Below are 19,657 nucleotides of genomic sequence, written 5' to 3'. Positions count from 1 at the left end.
GCAAAGTTATTTTGTTCTTCCCCTCTTTTGCGCTAAAAGTGGGAATGTTCGAATTGGCTTTATCTTACTTCCCCTCCGCTTTGCGAAAAGGTGCGAGAAAATAAATTAGCAAAAAATGAACAGGGGTATGCATATTATTAATCGAACCTCTTCTCACCCCCCCCAAACTAAGGATGAAGACATGTATAAAATTGACAACTCCACTGTCCTGTTCTTGCACGAGCATTATTGATTAACCGAATGGGAAAAGTGCCCGCACGAGTTTATTTTTCCAGTTCCGCAGTTCCTAAATTGACCTCACTATCGAACGATTCCTACAACATTCGTGTTTCCGGCAGCTTGTACTACTTTGTGTACACCGTCGTTCTAGGAATTTACCCATTCCTTGGATGTTAATTTCTGACTACGTACAGAACATGTTCTTATTCCACCACGTACAATTTTGCCTGCAGGAATGGTTTCAACTATGGAAACCGCGCATAGCCATGCTTTTTACCAATATGAGGCAAAAAAAAAAAAAGAGAAAATGAAAAAAAAAAAAAAAATTCCTTCGTCCGTCTATATTAAAAATAAACTGCCCGATTATCTATTTTTATTAAAAAAAAAAAGTCGTTTTTTTAAAAATTGCCGAAAAAAAAAAATTATCTAGCGCCCTGCCAATTCATAATATTTTCCTCTGTTCTGAGAAAAAAAAAAAAAAAAAAAAAAAAAAAATTATGACTTGGTCAGGCAGAAAGTTCAAATTGTTACCAAAAAAGCTAGCCGTATTTAGTAGATGGTTAAATTAAAACAGTAAATCCAATTTGAAGAAAACTTGTACTAAGTATGTAACGCCCGTATGCTTTTACATATTATGCGCATGAGTATTTGTTACATTTGGGCGCACTGGAAAGGGCAACTGTGAACTACGGAAAGTAGGAATTTTTATAGCTCCCACCACAAAATAAAGAATTTAAAACGGGAGAGCATCCTTTTTAAAAGGGCTCTATATATTGTACCGTTCATCCTGTTCACTCATTTTGTGCTGAAGGGAGGGCCACAAAACGAATTTAGTTTTTCTTTCTCTTTTCTCTGAACATTTGACGAATCAGTTTGAACAGAATGAGGCCGCTTAATGATAACGAGACGATGCTGGTGTTTAAGAAGCTGTCGAAATAGTAATACGCGAAAGTGCCCAACATATGCCTTCGTGCGAGCGGGCCTGTTTATCTACGTTCCTTGTGTATATGACAAATTCTCCACAGAGACCCGCCCCCCTCTGAAGCGCTCACCAGGAAATAGCAAAGCAAAGGTGGCATACATACAAACATATAATCATTCTTGTTCTTATTGCCATTTTTGCAGCGTTGGAAATAACCTGTTGAGCATGCTGTCCTACAACAATGAGGAGTACGTATTGAGGTTACACAGGTCAAGCGTCTACTTCGTTCGGTAGGTTTGAATTAAACCAGAGAGTTAAAAATATGTGTACAGGAAATGTTGATATACTCACTTAACTGTGCATTACCTTCTCAATCAGGTTATGAGACGCGTTGTAGCCATACCGCAGCGACGACCAACAGCCCATTCATTCCCCCCTTTTTTTTTTTTAACTTAAATCCCTTTTTAGAGCTGAACTGGCCAAACAAGCGGAGGCAATAATAAATAAAAATTCATTGGTAAGATATAAGTGAAGAACCGCACAGCTCGATGAATTATATGAAGATAACTGCGTTTGCGAAGTTGTTGTATTGCGTATGCCCCTCAGGAATGTATGATTCCAATAATCCTTGGTGTTCTTTTTTAACATATCCTTTTTTTTTTTTTTTTCTTTTTCTCCTTCCAGATATCCCTCGGAATATGTCTCGGGAAATTCACCAAAGCGAATAACTTTTTCATAAAAATTACGTCCCTGTCATTTTTAAATGAATTTTGTATTCACAAAATTTGGTTGAAGGAATCTGGAGAGAAGAACTTTTTATTTGGCAATAACGTATTGAAGGTGGGTTACTCGCGGGGTCCTCCCCCCATTTGCATAATTTTTTTTTACGCTCATGTAGAAAATATACTTCCATGTGGATGTGTATATGCACCCAAAGGAGTGACATTCCAAGGGGTTTTTAAATCAGAGGCAAACACACAACGTACACACAATTCTCTCGTTTCCTTCCCCACAGAGTCATCTGCTAAAAGTTAGTGACAATATAAAAAAGGGAGACGGAATTATCGTACTCTCGATGAACGACAGCCCCATAGGATTTGGCATATCCATAAGGAACACCCAGGACATCAAAATTTTAAATGTTACAGATATTGTTCTAATTCACCAGGTATATTTACTTCACCCGCTTTGAGCGCCTTCCGTAGCAGTGGGTGGAATAAGTTACGAAATATTGCATAGACATACGAGAAATTTTCTGTGTGCACCTGCGTGGGTAGCACACTCATTAGCGCACTTAATTTTTCGTGACGCTGCTCCTACACATAATAACCTTTTCCCTTATATGCTCTTTCTTCCTTCCAGGGTGACGTGGGTGAGTACTTAAGAAGCGAAGCCACCATATAAAGAGGAGTGCATAGAGGAGACCAATTCATTTGCCCCATTCCGTGCTTGCAACTTGGGCACATTGGGAGTAGTACACGGGAAGGGGTAATACGTAAAAGAAAAGCGCCCATGATGGTATGTCCACCATGTGCCGGATATGCAATATTTGTTTATTTTCCCTTTTTTTTGTTTTTGTCAGCTTGATAAGTTTGTTTTTTTTTTTTTCGCCCATTTGTAACCCCCTTCCGTTTATGTGTGCAACTTCTCCACCCCCCTTTTTTTTTTTTTTTTTTTTTCCTTTTTTCGCGTCATTTGATTTTTTCATGCACCTTTTGAAGAATAAAACATTTTTGGAATTTCCATTTTGAGTATGCTCCAATAAAACCGGTAGCTTATACGCAGTTTTTTAATTTTGCAAAGATTAATAATGAATAAGCTCCTTCGCATGTAAAGTTTCTCACTTGCGCTGATACAACAACAGTTGTACCGGAAGCGGGAGGGGAAATTCATCCCTGCGTTGGCTGGGTCAACGGTTGCATTTTTTTTTTTTTTTCAGGCGCGGTATTCATGCGAATGGTGGGAGGATGGGTTGGAAAAATGGAATATTAAAAGCTTTGCCAAATAGAGAAGCGCATATAGCTAAAATGTACTCATAGGAAGAAAAAAAATATATTATTTTAATGTTATGTCATCCATACGCGCATGGACCTGCAACATTTTTTTTCCCCGCGGTGCTGTAGAAATTACAGCGTGGTAAGGCACGCATACAGTTGCTGTGCCTTTTTTTTTAAAAAAAAATGGAAATAAAAAGAGAGAGAAAAAAAAAAAGAAAAAATATGTTTTCCAGAGAATGAAAATGCAAAATTGGTGAATATCCCTTTGAACGCTTTTTCCTTCATTCGACACTGCGCACAAAGCGCTCAATGACGTGTAAATGAGGAAAAGAAGCAATTAAAAATATAGGAACAAATCAGCATTTTTTTTTTTTTTTTTTTTTTTTTTTTTTTTTTGTCATTGCGCGAGAAGCATGTAAATGGAACAACCTCTGCATGCGCAATTTTGCTACATGGGAGTTAGTCGGCTTGGAAGTGACCCCACCACCATCGCCCAAGTGGTAAAACAACAACAAAGTTGAAGGCAACCCCCCCCCAAAAGGGAAATCTTGGAAGGGTTCATTTTCCCGATAAATATATCACTCATACATTGCTTCGAAGACGCAACTCCGTGCCTAGTCCATACGAACATTCCATTCTTCATATTTGGGGAAGGATCATCAGAATGGCGAAGAAGGCTAAGGCCGCGGAGATTCAAAAAAAAAAAAAACGCAAGGAGATCGAGCAGTATGAGGCAAGGACATTCAACAGAGAAATCAGCAACAAAATTAGGAGGAAAAGTTTCAGCCTACCAAGAGTTAAAAGAAATGGAATAATTACGTATGATGATGAAGACGATGACAATTACCATGGGGTGGGAGGAGGAGGGGGAAGTGATAATCCAAGCGAAGAACAGAATAGAAAGAAAAATAGAAAATTCCAAAGGGGACAACTGAAGCTGAAGAAAATGCTAGAAAAAATAAAGAACAAGAAAAAAAAAATTAGAAATCCACAGGATGAAGAAATTATCAAAATTGAAAACAAAATGAAACATTGCCATGATATCAGAAATGAAGTAGCCGCCATTTCGAATAGTATCATTGGGAATCAGGACATGCATATTGAGAAGTTTGATTGTCTCTTCTTCATCTGTAGGGAAAGCTTAACCAGAGGGCGGGAATTGCAGAAGAGGGTTACTACCGAAAATGGCACCGTTGCACGCGCGGACTGCAAAGCAAATACCGACGAAGTGGACAGAAAAATCAGGTACTACCAAATGGTAAACGCATTGACCTGTATATCCATCTGTACGGTGCTCAAGTGCGTAACCCCTTCATACAAAATTATCGGTGGTGAAAATATCCCAGGGGAAAAGAAAGGTAACACAGAACATACATCTTCAATAGGCGAGACAGATCATCGCGTAAACACCAATGGAAAAGGTGGAGGTTCCATGAAGAGCCTGTCCAAGCTGATGATAAATGTAAACAACATAGAGCAAAAGATAGTGCACTACTTTAAACAATTCTGTACCATGTTAAAAGAAAATATTCGCCACAATGTAACTCTGTTTGTGAATCTACTATGCGAAATAGTTACAGTCAATTTGCACCTCTCCAGAAGTGAAGCACTTTTTGATTACCTCACCTTGTATGCAAATATACATACCTACTCGAAGAAGAAATATAATACCGTGGTGGCGAGAAGAGGAGCACTCACCAAAAAAGGGAAGACAAATGTACACCTTCTGTGCATGAAGTGCCTCAACACTATTAAAGAAATTATCGAGAATGACTCCAACTTATCGTTTACCATAACGTTAGTGGATTATTTTACTAACTCTCTTTTTAACAGGGAGGAAAATGTAAGTCCGAATTTATTAAAAATTTTCTCTCATATTAGCATCGCTGAGAAGAAGATCAACGCAAAGTTATTTTCTGGTGAAGACCTAACTGATGGTGCATTTGGAAAACGGAAGGATGATACACTGAGGACGAAGACGAACGTTTGTGGAGAGTTAAAAATTATTGAAAAGAATACGGAGAAGATACTAGATCAGCTATTTTTAGTTTACCTGTGTGTGTTAAGGGGTTATAAGAAGCACTCCGTGGCGTTGGTGAAGAACGCTTTACAGGGTATAGCTCATTATGCGCTTTACGTGAATAAGCTCCTGATGGATGATGTGTTTGCAGAGGTGAAGGCGCTGGCCATGGGGGGGGAAGGAAGCCTTGGTCATGATGGTGGTGTTGGAGGCGTTGGAAATGTTGATAGCGTTGATCGCGTTGATCGCGCTGTTCCTCCCACCCTGAGACTCACCTCCGCGCGCATTTTCCTAGAAATGATAAACAAGGTGACGGATGACAGTTTCTATATTGACTGCTCCTGGGTGGCGAATACCCTCCTGTCCCTCCTGGACGTATCCTTGCCTTACTTCCACCTCGGCTCGGTGCACTTCCTCTTCGAGCATCAGAATTTTGTGTATAACAGTTTCGCCGATTTTGGAAAGTGCAGTCAGAGTGATTCCTTCTCAGAGGGAAAACAAAACGATAGAGACATGGAGAACGCAGAAGGGAGTAACCCTGTAGGAGGTACCGAAACAGGGGGAGTACAGATATCGTCCAAACACACAAGTGAGAAATACAACTTTTGCGCAGAGCTGCTGTACTGCATTGAGTTGCTCCTAAAAACAAAAAGCTTCACCAGTAACTACAACACCTTTAAGTCTAACAACAATCAGCTCCTAGCCCGCATCGTATTCCAGTTGTACAACATTGCTATGCACGCAGACTACATAATTTCTTTCTGTATTCTGCGTATTGTCCAGAATATTTTGGAAAAGTACCCCCTGGTCAGATCTATTGTAGATGAGGAAGGAATTGTGATATCCTCTATGAATGATAATTTATCCATTTCTTTTTCGAATATTCTGTTTCATTCTTCTTTTGTTGAAGATTTATCTTCCTTAGCCTTGGACATCTCTTCGTATGACTCTGACGAAAGTAGGAAGAACGCCCTTTTGAGTAGCTACAAAATTCACCACATGCAGAGGAAGGATCCAAATAGAGTAATCCATTTTAATCTCTCCTTGAGTGAACCCAGAATTGTGGATGCGGACACATTTATGAAGTACACTCCAGATAAATGGGGTAGTGAATCTACCCAGGGTACCTTTAAGAAGTTGCCTCCTTCCACCCACGATGTCACTAATACGGGTTTTAAGAAGGCATCCTTTGGAAAAACTCTCCTTGAGAAGGTGCCCCTCAAATTCATCGGCACAAGTGCAAATTTGTCTGTTAACCGCATCCCCTCACATATGCTCACCGCAATGGACTTTGTAGAAATTGTTTTTTCTCCCTACGAGGATTTGATCACATATTTTGAAAAGGACCGCGGAAAGGGAGAAGGCGATTCCCTCGATGTAGGTATTTCCCCGAACAACAGTCACGTCGAGGAAAGCACCACAGGGGAAATCATCAAAAAGAATGATAAGGTAAATCGAAGGAAAATTTGGAAAGGGAAGAAGAAGCAACAAATGGGGAAGACAGGCAAAAAGGCAGATTGACTGTCACCCCGTCATTATTTGTTTTCATGCCATTTGTACAAAATGTGCGCACCGTAAAAAAGAAACGTATGATTAGTGCGTAAACATTCGTCCCTTTTTTTTTTTTTTTTTTTTTTTTTTTATCACAAACTAACACACTTGGTGCGAAGAGCCTTGGCTGCTATGCACCAGTCGGCGAGTAACCTATCCAGCTGGATAACACTTGCCAGACCACTGGCCATGGTATTACAAGCCATAGCACCAATTTTTAAAAATTCGATTTGCACAGATTCGGAGCCAAGATCATATCTCCTTAACACATTGGAAGATGTAAGAGCAACGTCAAAAGGGGTGTGTCCTTCTTTTATCATATCATACGCAATGTCATGTGCCTTTTTCCATTCACTGTTAATGCAAAATTTTAGTAAATTTTCAATTCTTTCAGGAGAAGGAATATCACAAATATGTAGTACATTTTCTTTATTTATAACTTCTAACCCCGCATAAGTGGACTGCAGACAATTCACTGCTTTTCTTAAATCTCCGTCTGCTATAAAAGTAAGCGTTTCCAATCCATCGTCTGTGTACTTGATATTTTCCATTTGGCATATTTTTACAATTCGTTTCAAAACTTGATCATCGGATAATTTAAAATATCGTATAATAGCACATCTACTTTGAAGTGCATCAATAATTTTTTCAGACTGATTACAAGCTAAAGCAAATCTAGTGGTGTCGGAGTACAACTCCATAATTCTTCTTAAGGATTGTTGTGCGGCTGTGGTCATGGAATCCACTTCATCTAGAATGATAATTTTGTGTTTTCCAGGAGGAAGACTTATAATTTCCTTTGCGAAACTTTTTATTCTATCTCTGATTACGTTAATTCCTCTGTCGTCGGAGGCGTTCAATTCCAGAACAGCTTTCTTCGCTTGGGGACCTAACATTTCACTCGCCAAGCAAAGAATGCTTGTGGTCTTCCCAGTCCCGGGGGCACCCTACCAAAGATGGACACCATACAAGGAAAGAAAAGGAAAAAAAAAAATGAAAAAAAATGAAAGGGAAAGGGAATGAAAGGAAATAAAAGAAAAGAGAATAAAAAGAAAAGGAAAGAAAAGAAAAAAGAAGAGAAAAAAAAGGAAAGAAAAAGAAAAGAAAGAAGAAAAGAAAGAAGAAAAGGAATAAAAAAATCAGCATGGACGAACCCACCTTCGTGGAACAGTATTGTGCAGAAGGGGTGAAGTGGGGGAAGTACTTACCGCTAGGAGCAGGTTGGGCATATTTCCCGACACGATAATACTCTTGAGAGTATTTATGACGAAGGGATTTCCGACTACATCGTCTAGATTCTCAGGACGGTACTTCTCTATCCATATGTCGATGTTACGCTTAAGCAGTCTGTTCTTAAAGGAGTCTTCCTCCATGGGGAACCCGCAGTCAGTGTTCTCTGTGTGTGCAAGGGATTCTCAATGTGCGCGTTGCACAACTATACATATATGTCTACATATATACATACATATATATACATATATGTTTTCTATATGTACATATATACACGTTTGTACGTATCTATAGGTATATATTCACATATGTATATATGGATACATATATGTATGCAGATGTGAACGCGATACGAGCGCGCGTGTGGAAGAAGGGAAGACTCTGCGAAATGTCGCTTTTAAAGCATGGCCTTGGAAGGTCCCCTATTTTGGTCGCAAAAGTCCAAACAAAAAAATATGGGAAAAAAAAAAAAAAAAAAGAAAGAAGAAAAAAAAAAAAGCCACACTTTGCAAATATTCAAAGCATTTATGGAACAACCGATAATTCATTCATAATCATGTCACATTCTACTTCTCTGTTACGGAGCGTGCCGTAATACAGTTGGCACCTCAGAAAAAAAAAACAAAAAAAAAAAAAGAGAGGAAAAAAAAAAAAAGGGGAAAAAGGGAAAGGGCCAAGTACATACACAGTCCCTTCATGAGCGCAAACAAATTATGTTTATATGTTCGTAAAGTATACCATGTGAATACTACCTACCCGCACGCGAGAGCGCGAACGCTTCTCTTTTTTTTTTTTTTTTCTTTTTTTTTCCAGAAAAATAGGAACCTTCCCCTAAAACAGCTAAATAACAATGCACATTTCTGTTTTTATAAACTGAAAACTGGGAACATATACGCGGAATTTTAAAACACACCCTTTTTTCTTCAATTGTATTTTCTCTTCCCTTCCTTCTCTTCGTTCTTTCCTTCATACTTCCCTTCTTTCTTTTTTTTTCCCATTTTCCTTATATTCATTCTTTCCCTTCCATTCCTTTATCCTTTTTTTTCCTTCCTTCCTTTTTTTCCTTCCTTCTTTCTTTTTTTTTTTTTTTTCTACTATCCTTCAATTTTGTGCTGGCGGTAGGTTCGTTCTGCCGGTAGGTTCGGTTGTCTAGTATTCGGTTGGTGTGTAGTATCCGGTTTGCCTTCCTGTCTGCGAGGAGTTTATCCTTACCTCCCCTAAAGTAGCAGAAGCTAACCCCGGAACCTTACTCCTAAACCCTTAAAACCTTATTCTAACATCCCAAAAAAACCTTATTCCTATAACCTTAAAACATTAATCCTAAAACCTGGAACCTTATTCCAATACCCCTACAACCCTACTCCTAAACCCGGAATCATAAACCTAAAACACCCCAAAGCTTATTCCGATACCCATTAAAACATTATTAATGTATCCCTCAAACCTTAATCCTATAACCTCAACCCTCAACACCTAATGCTGAATCCTAAAATCTACACCCGAACCCTGACACCTATAACTTAAAACATAAACATAAACCTCGATAAAATAAACATTAACACTAGACTGGACTTATTTATTCTGGAACACATAACCCTAAACCCTGGACCATAAATCCTGAACCCTAAAGCCTAAAACCATGGACGATAAATCGTTAACCCTAAAATTTAGAAACCTAAACCATGAACCATGAACACTGAAAACTGAACCTTGAACACTAAACCATAAACCCTAAACCATAAACCCTAAACCCTGAACCCTAAACCATAAACCCTAAATCCTAAACCCTAAACCCTAAACCCTAAACCCTAAACCCAAAACCTAAAATCCTAAACCCTGAAACCCTAAACCATAAAATCCCTAAACCCTTAACCATAAAACGCCTAAACCCTAAAGCCTAAACCCAAGAATACTAAACCCCGAACCCTAAACCCTAAACCCCGAACCCTAAACGCTAAACCATAAACACTGAACCCTAAACCCTGAACCCTAAACCCATGAACCCTGAACCCTAAACCCTAAACCGTTAACCCAAAACTCTAAACGCATAAACCATAAGCACTAAATTCTGAACCCATAAAACCTAAAACCTGAACCCTGAACCCTGAACACTAAACCCTAAACTCTGAAAACCTGAACCCTAAACTCTGAAAACCTGAACCCTAAACCCGGAACCCTAAACCCTAAACCCTAAACCCTGAACCCTGAACCCTAAACCCTGAACCCTAAACCCTGAACCCTAAACCCTGAACCCTAAACCCTGAAACCCAAAACCCGGAACCCTAAACCCGGAACCCTAAACCCCGAACCCTAAACGCTAAACCATAAACACTGAACCCTAAACCCTGAACCCTAAACCCATGAACCCTGAACCCTAAACCCTAAACCGTTAACCCAAAACTCTAAACGCATGAACCATAAGCACTAAATTCTGAACCCATAAAACCTAAAACCTAAACCCTAAACCCTGAACCCTAACACTAAACTCTGAACAGTAAACCGTGAACCGTAAACCGTGAACCATATACCCTAAACCTTAAACCCTAAACCCTAAACCCTAAACCCTAAACCCTAAACCCTAAACCCTAAACCCTAAACCCTAAACCCTAAACCCTAAACCCTAAACCCTAAACCCTAAACCCTAAACCCTAAACCCTAAACCCTAAACCCTAAACCCTAAACCCTGAACCCTGAACCCTAAACCTTAAACCCTAAACGCTAAACACTAAACCCTAAACCCTAAACCCTGAAACACTAAACCCTAAAACCTAAAACCTGAACCCTAAACCCTAAAGCCTGAAACCCTTAACCTTAAACCCTAAACCCTAAACCCTAAACCCTAAACCCTAAACCCTAAACCCTAAACCCTAAACCCTAAACCCTGAACCCTGAACCCTAAACCTTAAACCCTAAACGCTAAACACTAAACCCTAAACCCTAAACCCTGAAACACTAAACCCTAAAACCTAAAACCTGAACCCTAAACCCTAAAGCCTGAAACCCTTAACCATAAATCCTAAACCTGAACCCTAAACCCTGAATCCTGAACCCTGAACCCTAAATCCTAAACCCTAAATCATAAACCCTAAACCATAAACCCTAAACCATAAACCCTAAACCATAAACCCTAAACCATAAACCCTAAACCATAAACCCTAAACCCTAAACCCTATACCACAAACCCTAAATTTGAAACCTTAAACCATAAACACTAAACCCTGAACTCTAAACCCTAAGCCCTAAACCCTAAAACCTGAGCACTGAACCCTAAACCCTGAACCCTAAACCCTGAACCCTAAACCCTAAACCCTGAAACGTAAACCTAACCCCTAAACCCTAAACCCTGAACCCTAACACTAAACTCTGAACAGTAAACCGTGAACCATATACCCTAAACCTTAAACCCTAAACCCTAAACCCTAAACCCTAAACCCTAAACCCTAAACCCTAAACCCTAAACCCTAAACCCTAAACCCTAAACCCTAAACCCTAAACCCTAAACCCTAAACCTTAATCCCCGGTGCACTATGCAAAAGCCGATTGCAATAAAATCTTCTTTTGCTGTAGGAATATTTTTCTTAAAGTGGAATAGCGTAATTTTTACAATTTCCACTTTAAGGAATGAAAAATTGTATTGTAAGAAAATGTGATGAAAATGAAAGGGAAAGGATGGAATAATATAGTAAATCCAGTTAGGTTTTACACAGTGAAAGAGTAATCAATTATAAGATTAATGGTGTTAGGGAAGAAGTGGATAGTAAATAGTAATAGTACTCCATGTGGATGTATACAACAAAGTGGGTGCACTAGATTCGGGGAATTTCAGTAGTATCTCTAATGTGTGATATATGTTTTTTCTTTTTTAAGATCGTATAATGGGATTTTGAAATTTTTACCTTAGGGGAAGGGAGGGAGTGGTTGTAAGAGAAAATTTTATTATTTGGATGTAATGAGTCATGTTTTAGAATCAGGAATTATCCTTTCCAAGAAGGGATAAATTCTATTTTTGAGGAGGGAGAATTATATTTGGTGTGGATTAAGGCATATTTAAAGTGGGAAGGAATTACTTTTTTTTAAAATAGGGGGGGAAAATTATTATTAAAGTTAAGGAAGGCTTCAAGGGAGAAATAAAGGAGAAAAGAAAAAGAAAAGGAATAAAAAGGAAAGAAAAGGAATAAGAAGAAAAGAAAAGGAATAAAAAGAAGAGGAAAGGAAAAGGAAAGGGAAGTGAAGGAATAGAGTTGAAGATGACGCCAGGACCATCAGGACCTACGGTAAGGGAGATTTTGTTTCGTCTATAGTAATAAGTATCGATGTATACTGTGAATACAAGTATTTTATATGCCAAATTAAATAATTAGATGCTTGAAGCACATACAATGGAGTATATATATCACATATTTTCTATTCCCGGTTTATTATATTTATAGAAGCAACAGTGCTTAGCGAGGTTACCTTCCGAACAAGTATACAATAGATTAAGCGGAAAATTAAATTGTACTGTGAGGATATCCGGGAAAGGAAATTACACTAACATCCTGGAAGGGGGATTACAGGAAGCGCTCCGTGAGCGCGAGAAGAATGTAGATACATCTAGTAAGATTCTTGGTGCTTGGTGTTTTGTGCATAAGGGTCTGACGAAGAACGTTCCGTCCCATGAGGATCGTTGTGGTTTCTTTTATTATTGGTTAGGTGACCAATTGAAGACAGAATCGGATAAGGATGGACAGTTTGAAAGTCTAATGCAATCAGTTTATAACACATTTGGGAAGTTCAGGTTTAATGATCAATGCACTAATCCATATCCCAAGACTAACGTGGACATTTTCACAAAAGGAAAGGAATTATTCGATTATTACTATAACTATACTTCCCTACAGAAGCGGGGGCCGAATAATAGAAAATGTCCCTGTAAGGGGGAATATGACAAACACCAGAAGGCAGTTCTAGAAACATATAGAGGTGTGAGCACTAATTGCCCCGGGGGGTGGATTACCACCTCCTACTGTACAGAATTTATGGCAGGGAAAACCAGTCAATGGAATCCAAGGCCGCTACTGGATCAATCGAAGTGCACTGCCGAGGGATCAGCGGAAAGTTTAGGTCCTGAATCAAGACCTGGACCAGATGGTAGACCAGATAAGACAAATGGCGAATGAGGGGAGATAATAAATATGTGTGTAATTATATATATATATGTTATTACAATACAGAAAGGAGAAAGAATGCCGTCCAACACACACATATACCCAAAGGAAGAACCATTTGCACCTCTTGTTATGGGCGCATCTACCACCAAACTTTTGGGCTCTGATATCCTAGGAATATAATTGTACTGATCCTCCCCTCTCTTTTTTTTTCCTTGTTTTTTTCTTAGGTCCAAAGGTGGATATAGAGGGCCCGGATGTGGATGGAGAAGTGCCCGAAATGAGTATAAATCTGGAAGGTGATCAAAATGATGGATCATCCCCTTCCAGTACTGTTGTCATACCTTCTGCTTTAGCTGCAGTAGGTCTTCCTACCCTTGCATTTTTTTTATATAAAGTAATGGCATTATAAGAAATATACACATATATATGTATATGTATATATGTATATGTATATGTATATATGTATATGTATATGTATATATATATGTATACACATATGTGTATACATGTATATATATATTTTTTTTTTTTTTTCAGTATACTGATGTATTTGATGGAATAAAAAAATCTCTCTTTGGTGGACTCAATAATACAGGAAGAAGGAATAGAAGACGGGGAAGATCTACCGTTGGACGTCAACACTTTGACGACACTTTCACACAGAATGATTCTTCTACACTAGGAGATGACGGTTCCACCACCTTAGGTGGTCGTGGTGGTGGATCATCCACCTTAGGTGGTAGCTCCACCAATGTTTCTACCATCTATGATGATGAACCACCTCGTCGATCAATCGGAAGAGGGGGAAGGGAAAGGGCCGGAACAAATAATAGAAGACCAGGAAATATACGTTATTATGCCACGTAATATTCCTTTCTTTTTTCCTTTTTCTTTTCCTTTACTCTTTCCTTTTTATTCCTTTTCTTTTATTCCTTTTCTTTTCTTTCTTTTCTTTCTTTTCTTTCTTTTCTTTTTCTTTTCTTTTTCTTTTCTTTTTCTTTTCTTTTTCTTTTCCTTTTCCTTTCCTTTTTCTTTTTCTTTCCTGTTTTTTTCTTCTTTCTTTCTTTTTTCTTTTCTTTTCCTTCTCTTTTATTCCTTTTCTTTTTCCTTTTCTTTTCTTTCTTTTCTTTTCCTTCTTTTTTTTTCCTTCTTTTTTTTTCCTTCTTTTTTTTTCCTTCTTTTTTTTTCCTTCTTTTTTTTTCCTTCTTTTTTTTTCCTTCTTTTTTTTTCCTTCTTTTTTTTTCCTTCTTTTTTTTTCCTTCTTTTTTTTTTCCACTGTTGTTAAACACCGGGCGCTTCTCAAAAAAAAAAAAAAAAAAAAGAGGAAAAAGAAGAAAAAATGTGCCATTAATTTGTGCAAAAGAAAAAAAGAAATGTGTTCTAGTATAAAATTTGTCACACGGAGAAAATTTTATATTAAGGCGCATTTTTAGTTTAAAGTGTATGCATGCTTTTATAAGGTTGTAACGTTGATGTCGACTTAGAGGGAGGTGAAAATTATTCGAGCACGCGCACAGTGAAGAGGTTTTTCCCCCTGGGGAGAAATGCCCTATGTTTACCTCTTAAAGTGACTACGCAAGACTTCAACTTACAAGTAGGCGGGAAAACCCGCGATAATATACCTGTACAAATGCACATACGTTTAAGCATATGTGCACATGTCTGTGATCACACATATGTGTGTACTTATCCCCTCGCAATTAAGTTGTCGTCTCTCAGATCAAGGTTCTTCTAATGGGCAGTTGTGCAGATAAAATATTCCACCCCTCCTCATGCAGTCCACGAAGAGGAAGAGAAAGTGCGGAACGGGGATGTGGATCCATGAGGGGGACACCTCACAAATAATAAAGTTTAATCTTTTAGTAAATTAGGATACGATGCCCAACACCTGGGCTTGTGTGAACTGTACTCTGCGTTTTACATGCCCCTGGCAGAAGATGTTATTGTGAAACTACTCCGCAGTGGGCCTCCTTTTGACTAACATTCTTTTGTGCTTGTTCGAGGTTACTCAGTTTATTTGTTTTATTATCTTTCTTTCTTTTTTTAAAATTTGTTAAGTACAATTTTTTCCTTTGCTTCCATATTTGCAAGGTGAAAAATTACACTTTTTTTTTTTTTTTTTTTTTTTTTTCGCGCGCGCCATTTTGAATAGGTTTCACCTGCATTGTTCAGGCAAAAATAAAAGTTTCTTTTTTTTTTTTTTTTTTTTTTTTTTGTTGTCATTTTCTCCCTCCCGTGTAAGATTAGCTTGAAGGAATTCTCCCTTTCAAGGCGGGCACTGTATATTCGATTGGTTGAGTTTGCCCATGTATACATATTGGCTCACTCGTTTATTTTTGTTTGTATGCTGCTCGTTCCCTGTCCTTATATGAGTCCTTCGAGTCATCAAGGGTACAGCTTGCAAGGTGAAGGGGTGAGGGGCATGTTAGCCCATTTACAGCGTGTTGTGCAATGTTCAGCAAACCGCTAACAGAAAACGTTAATAGAAACCCCACCGAACGATGAATCGAGCGAAAGAGGAGGGGAAGCGACCAGGCGTGGCAAAGTTAGATTTTCCGGATAGCGAATCAGACGACCGCATTAGCATAGACGAGGAAAATGTTTGGGATTCGGATATAAGCATTGCAGATGATGACCTTATATTAGGCGATAATGAAAAAGGAGAAGCGGAAGCAAAACAACCCGATGGAAGCAGTTCAGGTTAGGAAGGACCCAATAAACATTCGCCCCTAAGGCTGTTCATATTTATTTGCGCATGTGCAAGACTATGGCACTACTATGATACACCTGTGCCAATGGAAGTGTTTCATTTTTTTTTTTTCATTCCTTGTACACCATGCAGCGGATACGCTTAAGGAAGGCATATTCAGGGTGGAACGCAGTGAAGACATAACGGATGGACACATCGTGGGTGACCCCCCTGAAGGGAGGAAACAAGGGGTGGTATTAAATTGTATCGAAGAGAAACATAACAAGGAACAGAATCAGAAGAAGGAGACCCATAATACGGGTGAGCAAGTGAACGACAAAGGACCCCCCCCAAATGTGAACCTGCATGATGATGAACAATTTATTGGCAATTCAGGGGAATGCACAATTGAGGAGGAAAAAAATTCTCCCCTTTCTCATGGATCAAAAGTTATTCAGGAGGAATATCCTCCAAATCAAACCAACCAAAAATGTGCGAATTATTCCGTACAAACGGATATGATAAAAATGGATTTATTTTCTGATAAAAAGGGTGAAAATAGCCTGAACAGTGCAGGTGAAAAAAATATAGGAGAAAATATCCAAAGGGGAAGGAGCAAAGAGGATTTGTTGCCTGATCAAACTACCTCCCTGAATGCTCCGATGGAGCAGAGTGGGATATCCCCTCAATTGTGTGAAGAACAACCCGATGTTATCACACAAGACGAAGGACAAATGCACACAGAAGTGGACACCACGACGCAGCTACAGGAGCAGTGTGAGAATTTAAAAAAAAAATTAGAGGAATATGAGAAGAGGAACGAAGAACAAACAAATATGCAAAATGAACTGTTGGAAAAACTGAAGATGTACGAAAACAATTGCAACGAAATGAAGAAGGAGAAAATAGAAGGAGAAAAAAATTATGAACAAATTAAAAAGTATTGTAATCAAATTAGGAACAAATGCGATGAGTATGAAAAGAAGTTGCAGGAAGTGCAGCGCGAAATGGAAGAAAATAAAAATGTGATTAAGCAGAAGGAAGAAGAAATGAAAGAAAATATATCCAAGACAGAAGAGGAGCTCATTAGGAAAGAGCAGACCATACAGGAAATGCAAAATACAATTGAAAAATATAAAATGGAGATAAACGAATGGGAAAATAACCTCATGCAGAATGATGAACAAAAACGGAATGACCAATTGATGTATAAAAAAGCTATAGACAATTTGGAGAATAAAATTACCAACCTGCAAAAGGAACTAATTAACCAAGAGGAGGAAAATTCTCAACTGAAAAATAAATACAAAGAACTTAATGATGAATACACATACTTAAAAATGAAGGAAGAAAAAAATGAAGAAAATATTTGCAACTTAAAGTCGAACTTGCAAATAAATGAGAAGGAAAGTTTTGTGAAATATGAAATGATCCAAGAACAGAATAATAAAATTGATCAGCTACTCATGGAAAATAAAAAAAACTTAAAAGATATAGAACTGCTGAGGAGTGAAAAGAGTAAAGTCGAAAATGAAAATGAACTTTTGAAGAAGGATCTGGTGTACGTACAGGAAAAATTAAAAAGTATCGAAAAATACAGCTACGACATTTACGAAATGAAAAATTATGTGGAGACAATTATCGAGAAGAACAGAAACTTAATGGAACAGTTGGAGTCGGAGAAAAATCAGAAAGAAGAACTGAAAGAGAAAATAAAAGTTTTCCTTACCGAAATAAATAATTCTGCAATATGTCTCAAATCGTACAAAATGAAATGTTCCTTCTTTGTTGACGTTCTGAGGAAGTATGAAGCGAAGATGTGTTTTCTTCAGAAGAAGCTGAAGGGTTACGAGTCTTCGGAGAGTTTCCATGCCAGGTGGATGACGCATCCCGCGTTGGGCGTAACCCTGGGGGAGGTGGGAATTGACTGTGTAGGTAATTTGTGTAACAACGGTCCAGAAAACCTGGGTGACCATCATAAAAATTGCATCAAACAAACCATCCTCCTCAGGGAGGAACTCCAAATGGAGATAAGCAAAGCAGAAGAAGTAACAGAAAAAATGCTGAAACTACAAAACATAGTGAAAGACAAAAATTTACTCATTAATGAAAAAAACTACAAACTGAACAAATATAAGCTCCTAAATCAAAATTTGAAAAATGCCATCGTGGGGTACCAATGTAGCATGCAAGTAATGAAGGAAAACATACATAACTTAGAAAAACAAATCGCAATGAAGGAAGTGAAAAGTATAATGGTACCACCAAAGGTGACGGTGCACGTGTCAAAATTGGCTTCCTTTGAAAATAATTTAAAAAATGAGATCAAGGGCTTTATTGGAAATTCCTCCACCTTCTTAGAAAGCACCTTTAAGTATATAAATGAAAACCCCATTAAAAAGAACCTCCAAAATAAAGCCTTCTTTTCCTCCACAACGGAGAAGAAAAGTGACGAAGGAGAAAACAGAGGGGGTAGCACCGTTAAGGAGGCCCCTACAAGTAGTGTGTCCAGTGCGGAAGGGGCAATACCAAATGTGGATAATACCAGCATCGGAACCGCCAGCCCAGGGGATGGTACCCTCACCGATGTCACTGGGTTTGCTAAAAATTTTATTTACACGAATATGAATCGAATCCCCAATTTCATCTCAGACCAGAACGGTAAAAATAGTTCCGCCCAGGTGGACGTGGCGGCGAGAAGCGAGTCGGCCCATCCGGGTGTAGACACCGTCGTTTGGAAGAATGAAGGGGGAACTATAGAGGAAATGCATCCGGAGGGAAACGAGGTAGAAGACAACCCCATAGATGATAAGCACGTAGATCCGAACCAGGTGAATTACACCAAGCCGGATATAAACCGAGATGGAAAAAACAAATACATCGATCTGTTCATGGGGAAAAAGAATCTGAACAAAGTCAACAGCACAAGTGATATTTTTAACGTGCAACACGTTTCGCAGTTTTATATGAACACAGAAAATAAAATTAAGGACTTATTCGACATGAATAAAAAGAAGGAATCCCTGAAAATAAAAGAAAAGGAGGAATCTCAGAAAAGTTTCCATTCCAGTGAAAATGCCTTTTTCCCCATGCACATCTTCGGTGGTAGCAAAATGAAACAAGGATTTCCAACTCGTCCAGCGGATGAAAAAAATGACGATGAATTAGGTTCAGCCCCGATATCTGAGGAGAACTCAAATAAGTACGATCTTGCTGGGTGTAAAAAGAAGTCCCTAAATAGTTTGTATTATGATAACAAGCCAGAAGCGGAGGGGAATACAAAAGAGGAGAAAAAGGAAATGGACAGACGCCAGGAAAAGTTACTTCCCAGTTCGTCTGACGAAGACGCACAAATAAACGACGATGTTTGGAATGAGAAAATCGATTTGGATAACTTCGAAGTGGAAGAGTTGTAAAGAAAAAAAAAAAGTGCATTGTAGAAAGATCTCCACCAGGTATGCTGAGGAACATTGCCTGTAATATAGCAAAGAAATATGTTTATATTTCGCATACTTTGCATTTTGACTGTATTCCATAGGATTCCCTCCGCCTATGTATGATGTATGTGTTGTTTGAATTTTTGGAAAGAGGAGAAAAAAAGCGTCTCACTTGTTGCCTCACCAACAGAGATTGCTCCCGTTCATTTGGACGGGGGGGATCATTTTTTTGTAAGAGTTTTAAAAAGTTTATTAACTTTGTTTTCACTTCATTTCGCCTTTTTCTTTTTTTTTTTGTTCATTTTGATGAAAACAAAGGTAGTATCCAATTTTGTAATATTTCCTTTTTTTCCCACTCATGTTGTGCGTAAAAGGGATGCAAATAGGACAAAGTAAAATAAAGCAAACGAAAGCTGAAGCTCCCTTTTCTCGTCTGCAAAAA

The 19,657-nt window shown here is 38.4% G+C and overlaps 5 protein-coding genes across 5 annotated transcripts; 4 read left to right on the top strand and 1 right to left on the bottom strand.

Moving 5' to 3' along the window:
• Positions 1–1,101: 1,101 nt before the first annotated feature.
• Positions 1,102–2,545, top strand: PKNH_1214800 (60S ribosome subunit biogenesis protein NIP7, putative; the record flags this gene model as incomplete). Its single annotated transcript, XM_039114019.1, has 6 exons — positions 1,102–1,157; positions 1,345–1,431; positions 1,610–1,658; positions 1,826–1,981; positions 2,157–2,309; positions 2,504–2,545. The coding sequence occupies 6 exons, from the start codon at positions 1,102–1,104 to the stop codon at positions 2,543–2,545; spliced, it is 543 nt and encodes a 180-aa protein (XP_038969803.1).
• Positions 2,546–3,802: 1,257 nt separating this feature from the next.
• On the top strand, positions 3,803–6,679 carry PKNH_1214700 (conserved Plasmodium protein, unknown function; the record flags this gene model as incomplete). Its single annotated transcript, XM_002260163.1, has 1 exon — positions 3,803–6,679. The coding sequence occupies one exon, from the start codon at positions 3,803–3,805 to the stop codon at positions 6,677–6,679; it is 2,877 nt and encodes a 958-aa protein (XP_002260199.1).
• Positions 6,680–6,801: 122 nt separating this feature from the next.
• PKNH_1214600 (replication factor C subunit 4, putative) lies at positions 6,802–8,082 on the bottom strand (the record flags this gene model as incomplete). Its single annotated transcript, XM_002260162.1, has 2 exons — positions 6,802–7,656; positions 7,918–8,082. The coding sequence occupies 2 exons, from the start codon at positions 8,080–8,082 to the stop codon at positions 6,802–6,804; spliced, it is 1,020 nt and encodes a 339-aa protein (XP_002260198.1).
• A 4,104-nt stretch (positions 8,083–12,186) lies between these two features.
• Positions 12,187–13,956, top strand: PKNH_1214500 (KIR protein; the record flags this gene model as incomplete). The annotated part of the gene is made up of 4 exons (XM_002260161.1): positions 12,187–12,213; positions 12,370–13,069; positions 13,317–13,483; positions 13,627–13,956. 4 exons carry the CDS (start codon positions 12,187–12,189, stop codon positions 13,954–13,956), a joined length of 1,224 nt encoding a protein of 407 aa, XP_002260197.1.
• A 1,634-nt stretch (positions 13,957–15,590) lies between these two features.
• PKNH_1214400 (conserved Plasmodium protein, unknown function) lies at positions 15,591–19,194 on the top strand (the record flags this gene model as incomplete). The annotated part of the gene is made up of 2 exons (XM_002260160.2): positions 15,591–15,789; positions 15,932–19,194. The coding sequence occupies 2 exons, from the start codon at positions 15,591–15,593 to the stop codon at positions 19,192–19,194; spliced, it is 3,462 nt and encodes a 1,153-aa protein (XP_002260196.2).
• Positions 19,195–19,657: the final 463 nt, after the last annotated feature.

Source organism: Plasmodium knowlesi (genome assembly GCF_000006355.2).
Source record: "Plasmodium knowlesi strain H genome assembly, chromosome: 12".
Classification (NCBI taxonomy): Eukaryota; Apicomplexa; class Aconoidasida; order Haemosporida; family Plasmodiidae; genus Plasmodium; species Plasmodium knowlesi.
Note: the sequence above shows the minus strand (reverse complement) of the source record. Positions and strands in the feature narration are given on the sequence as shown.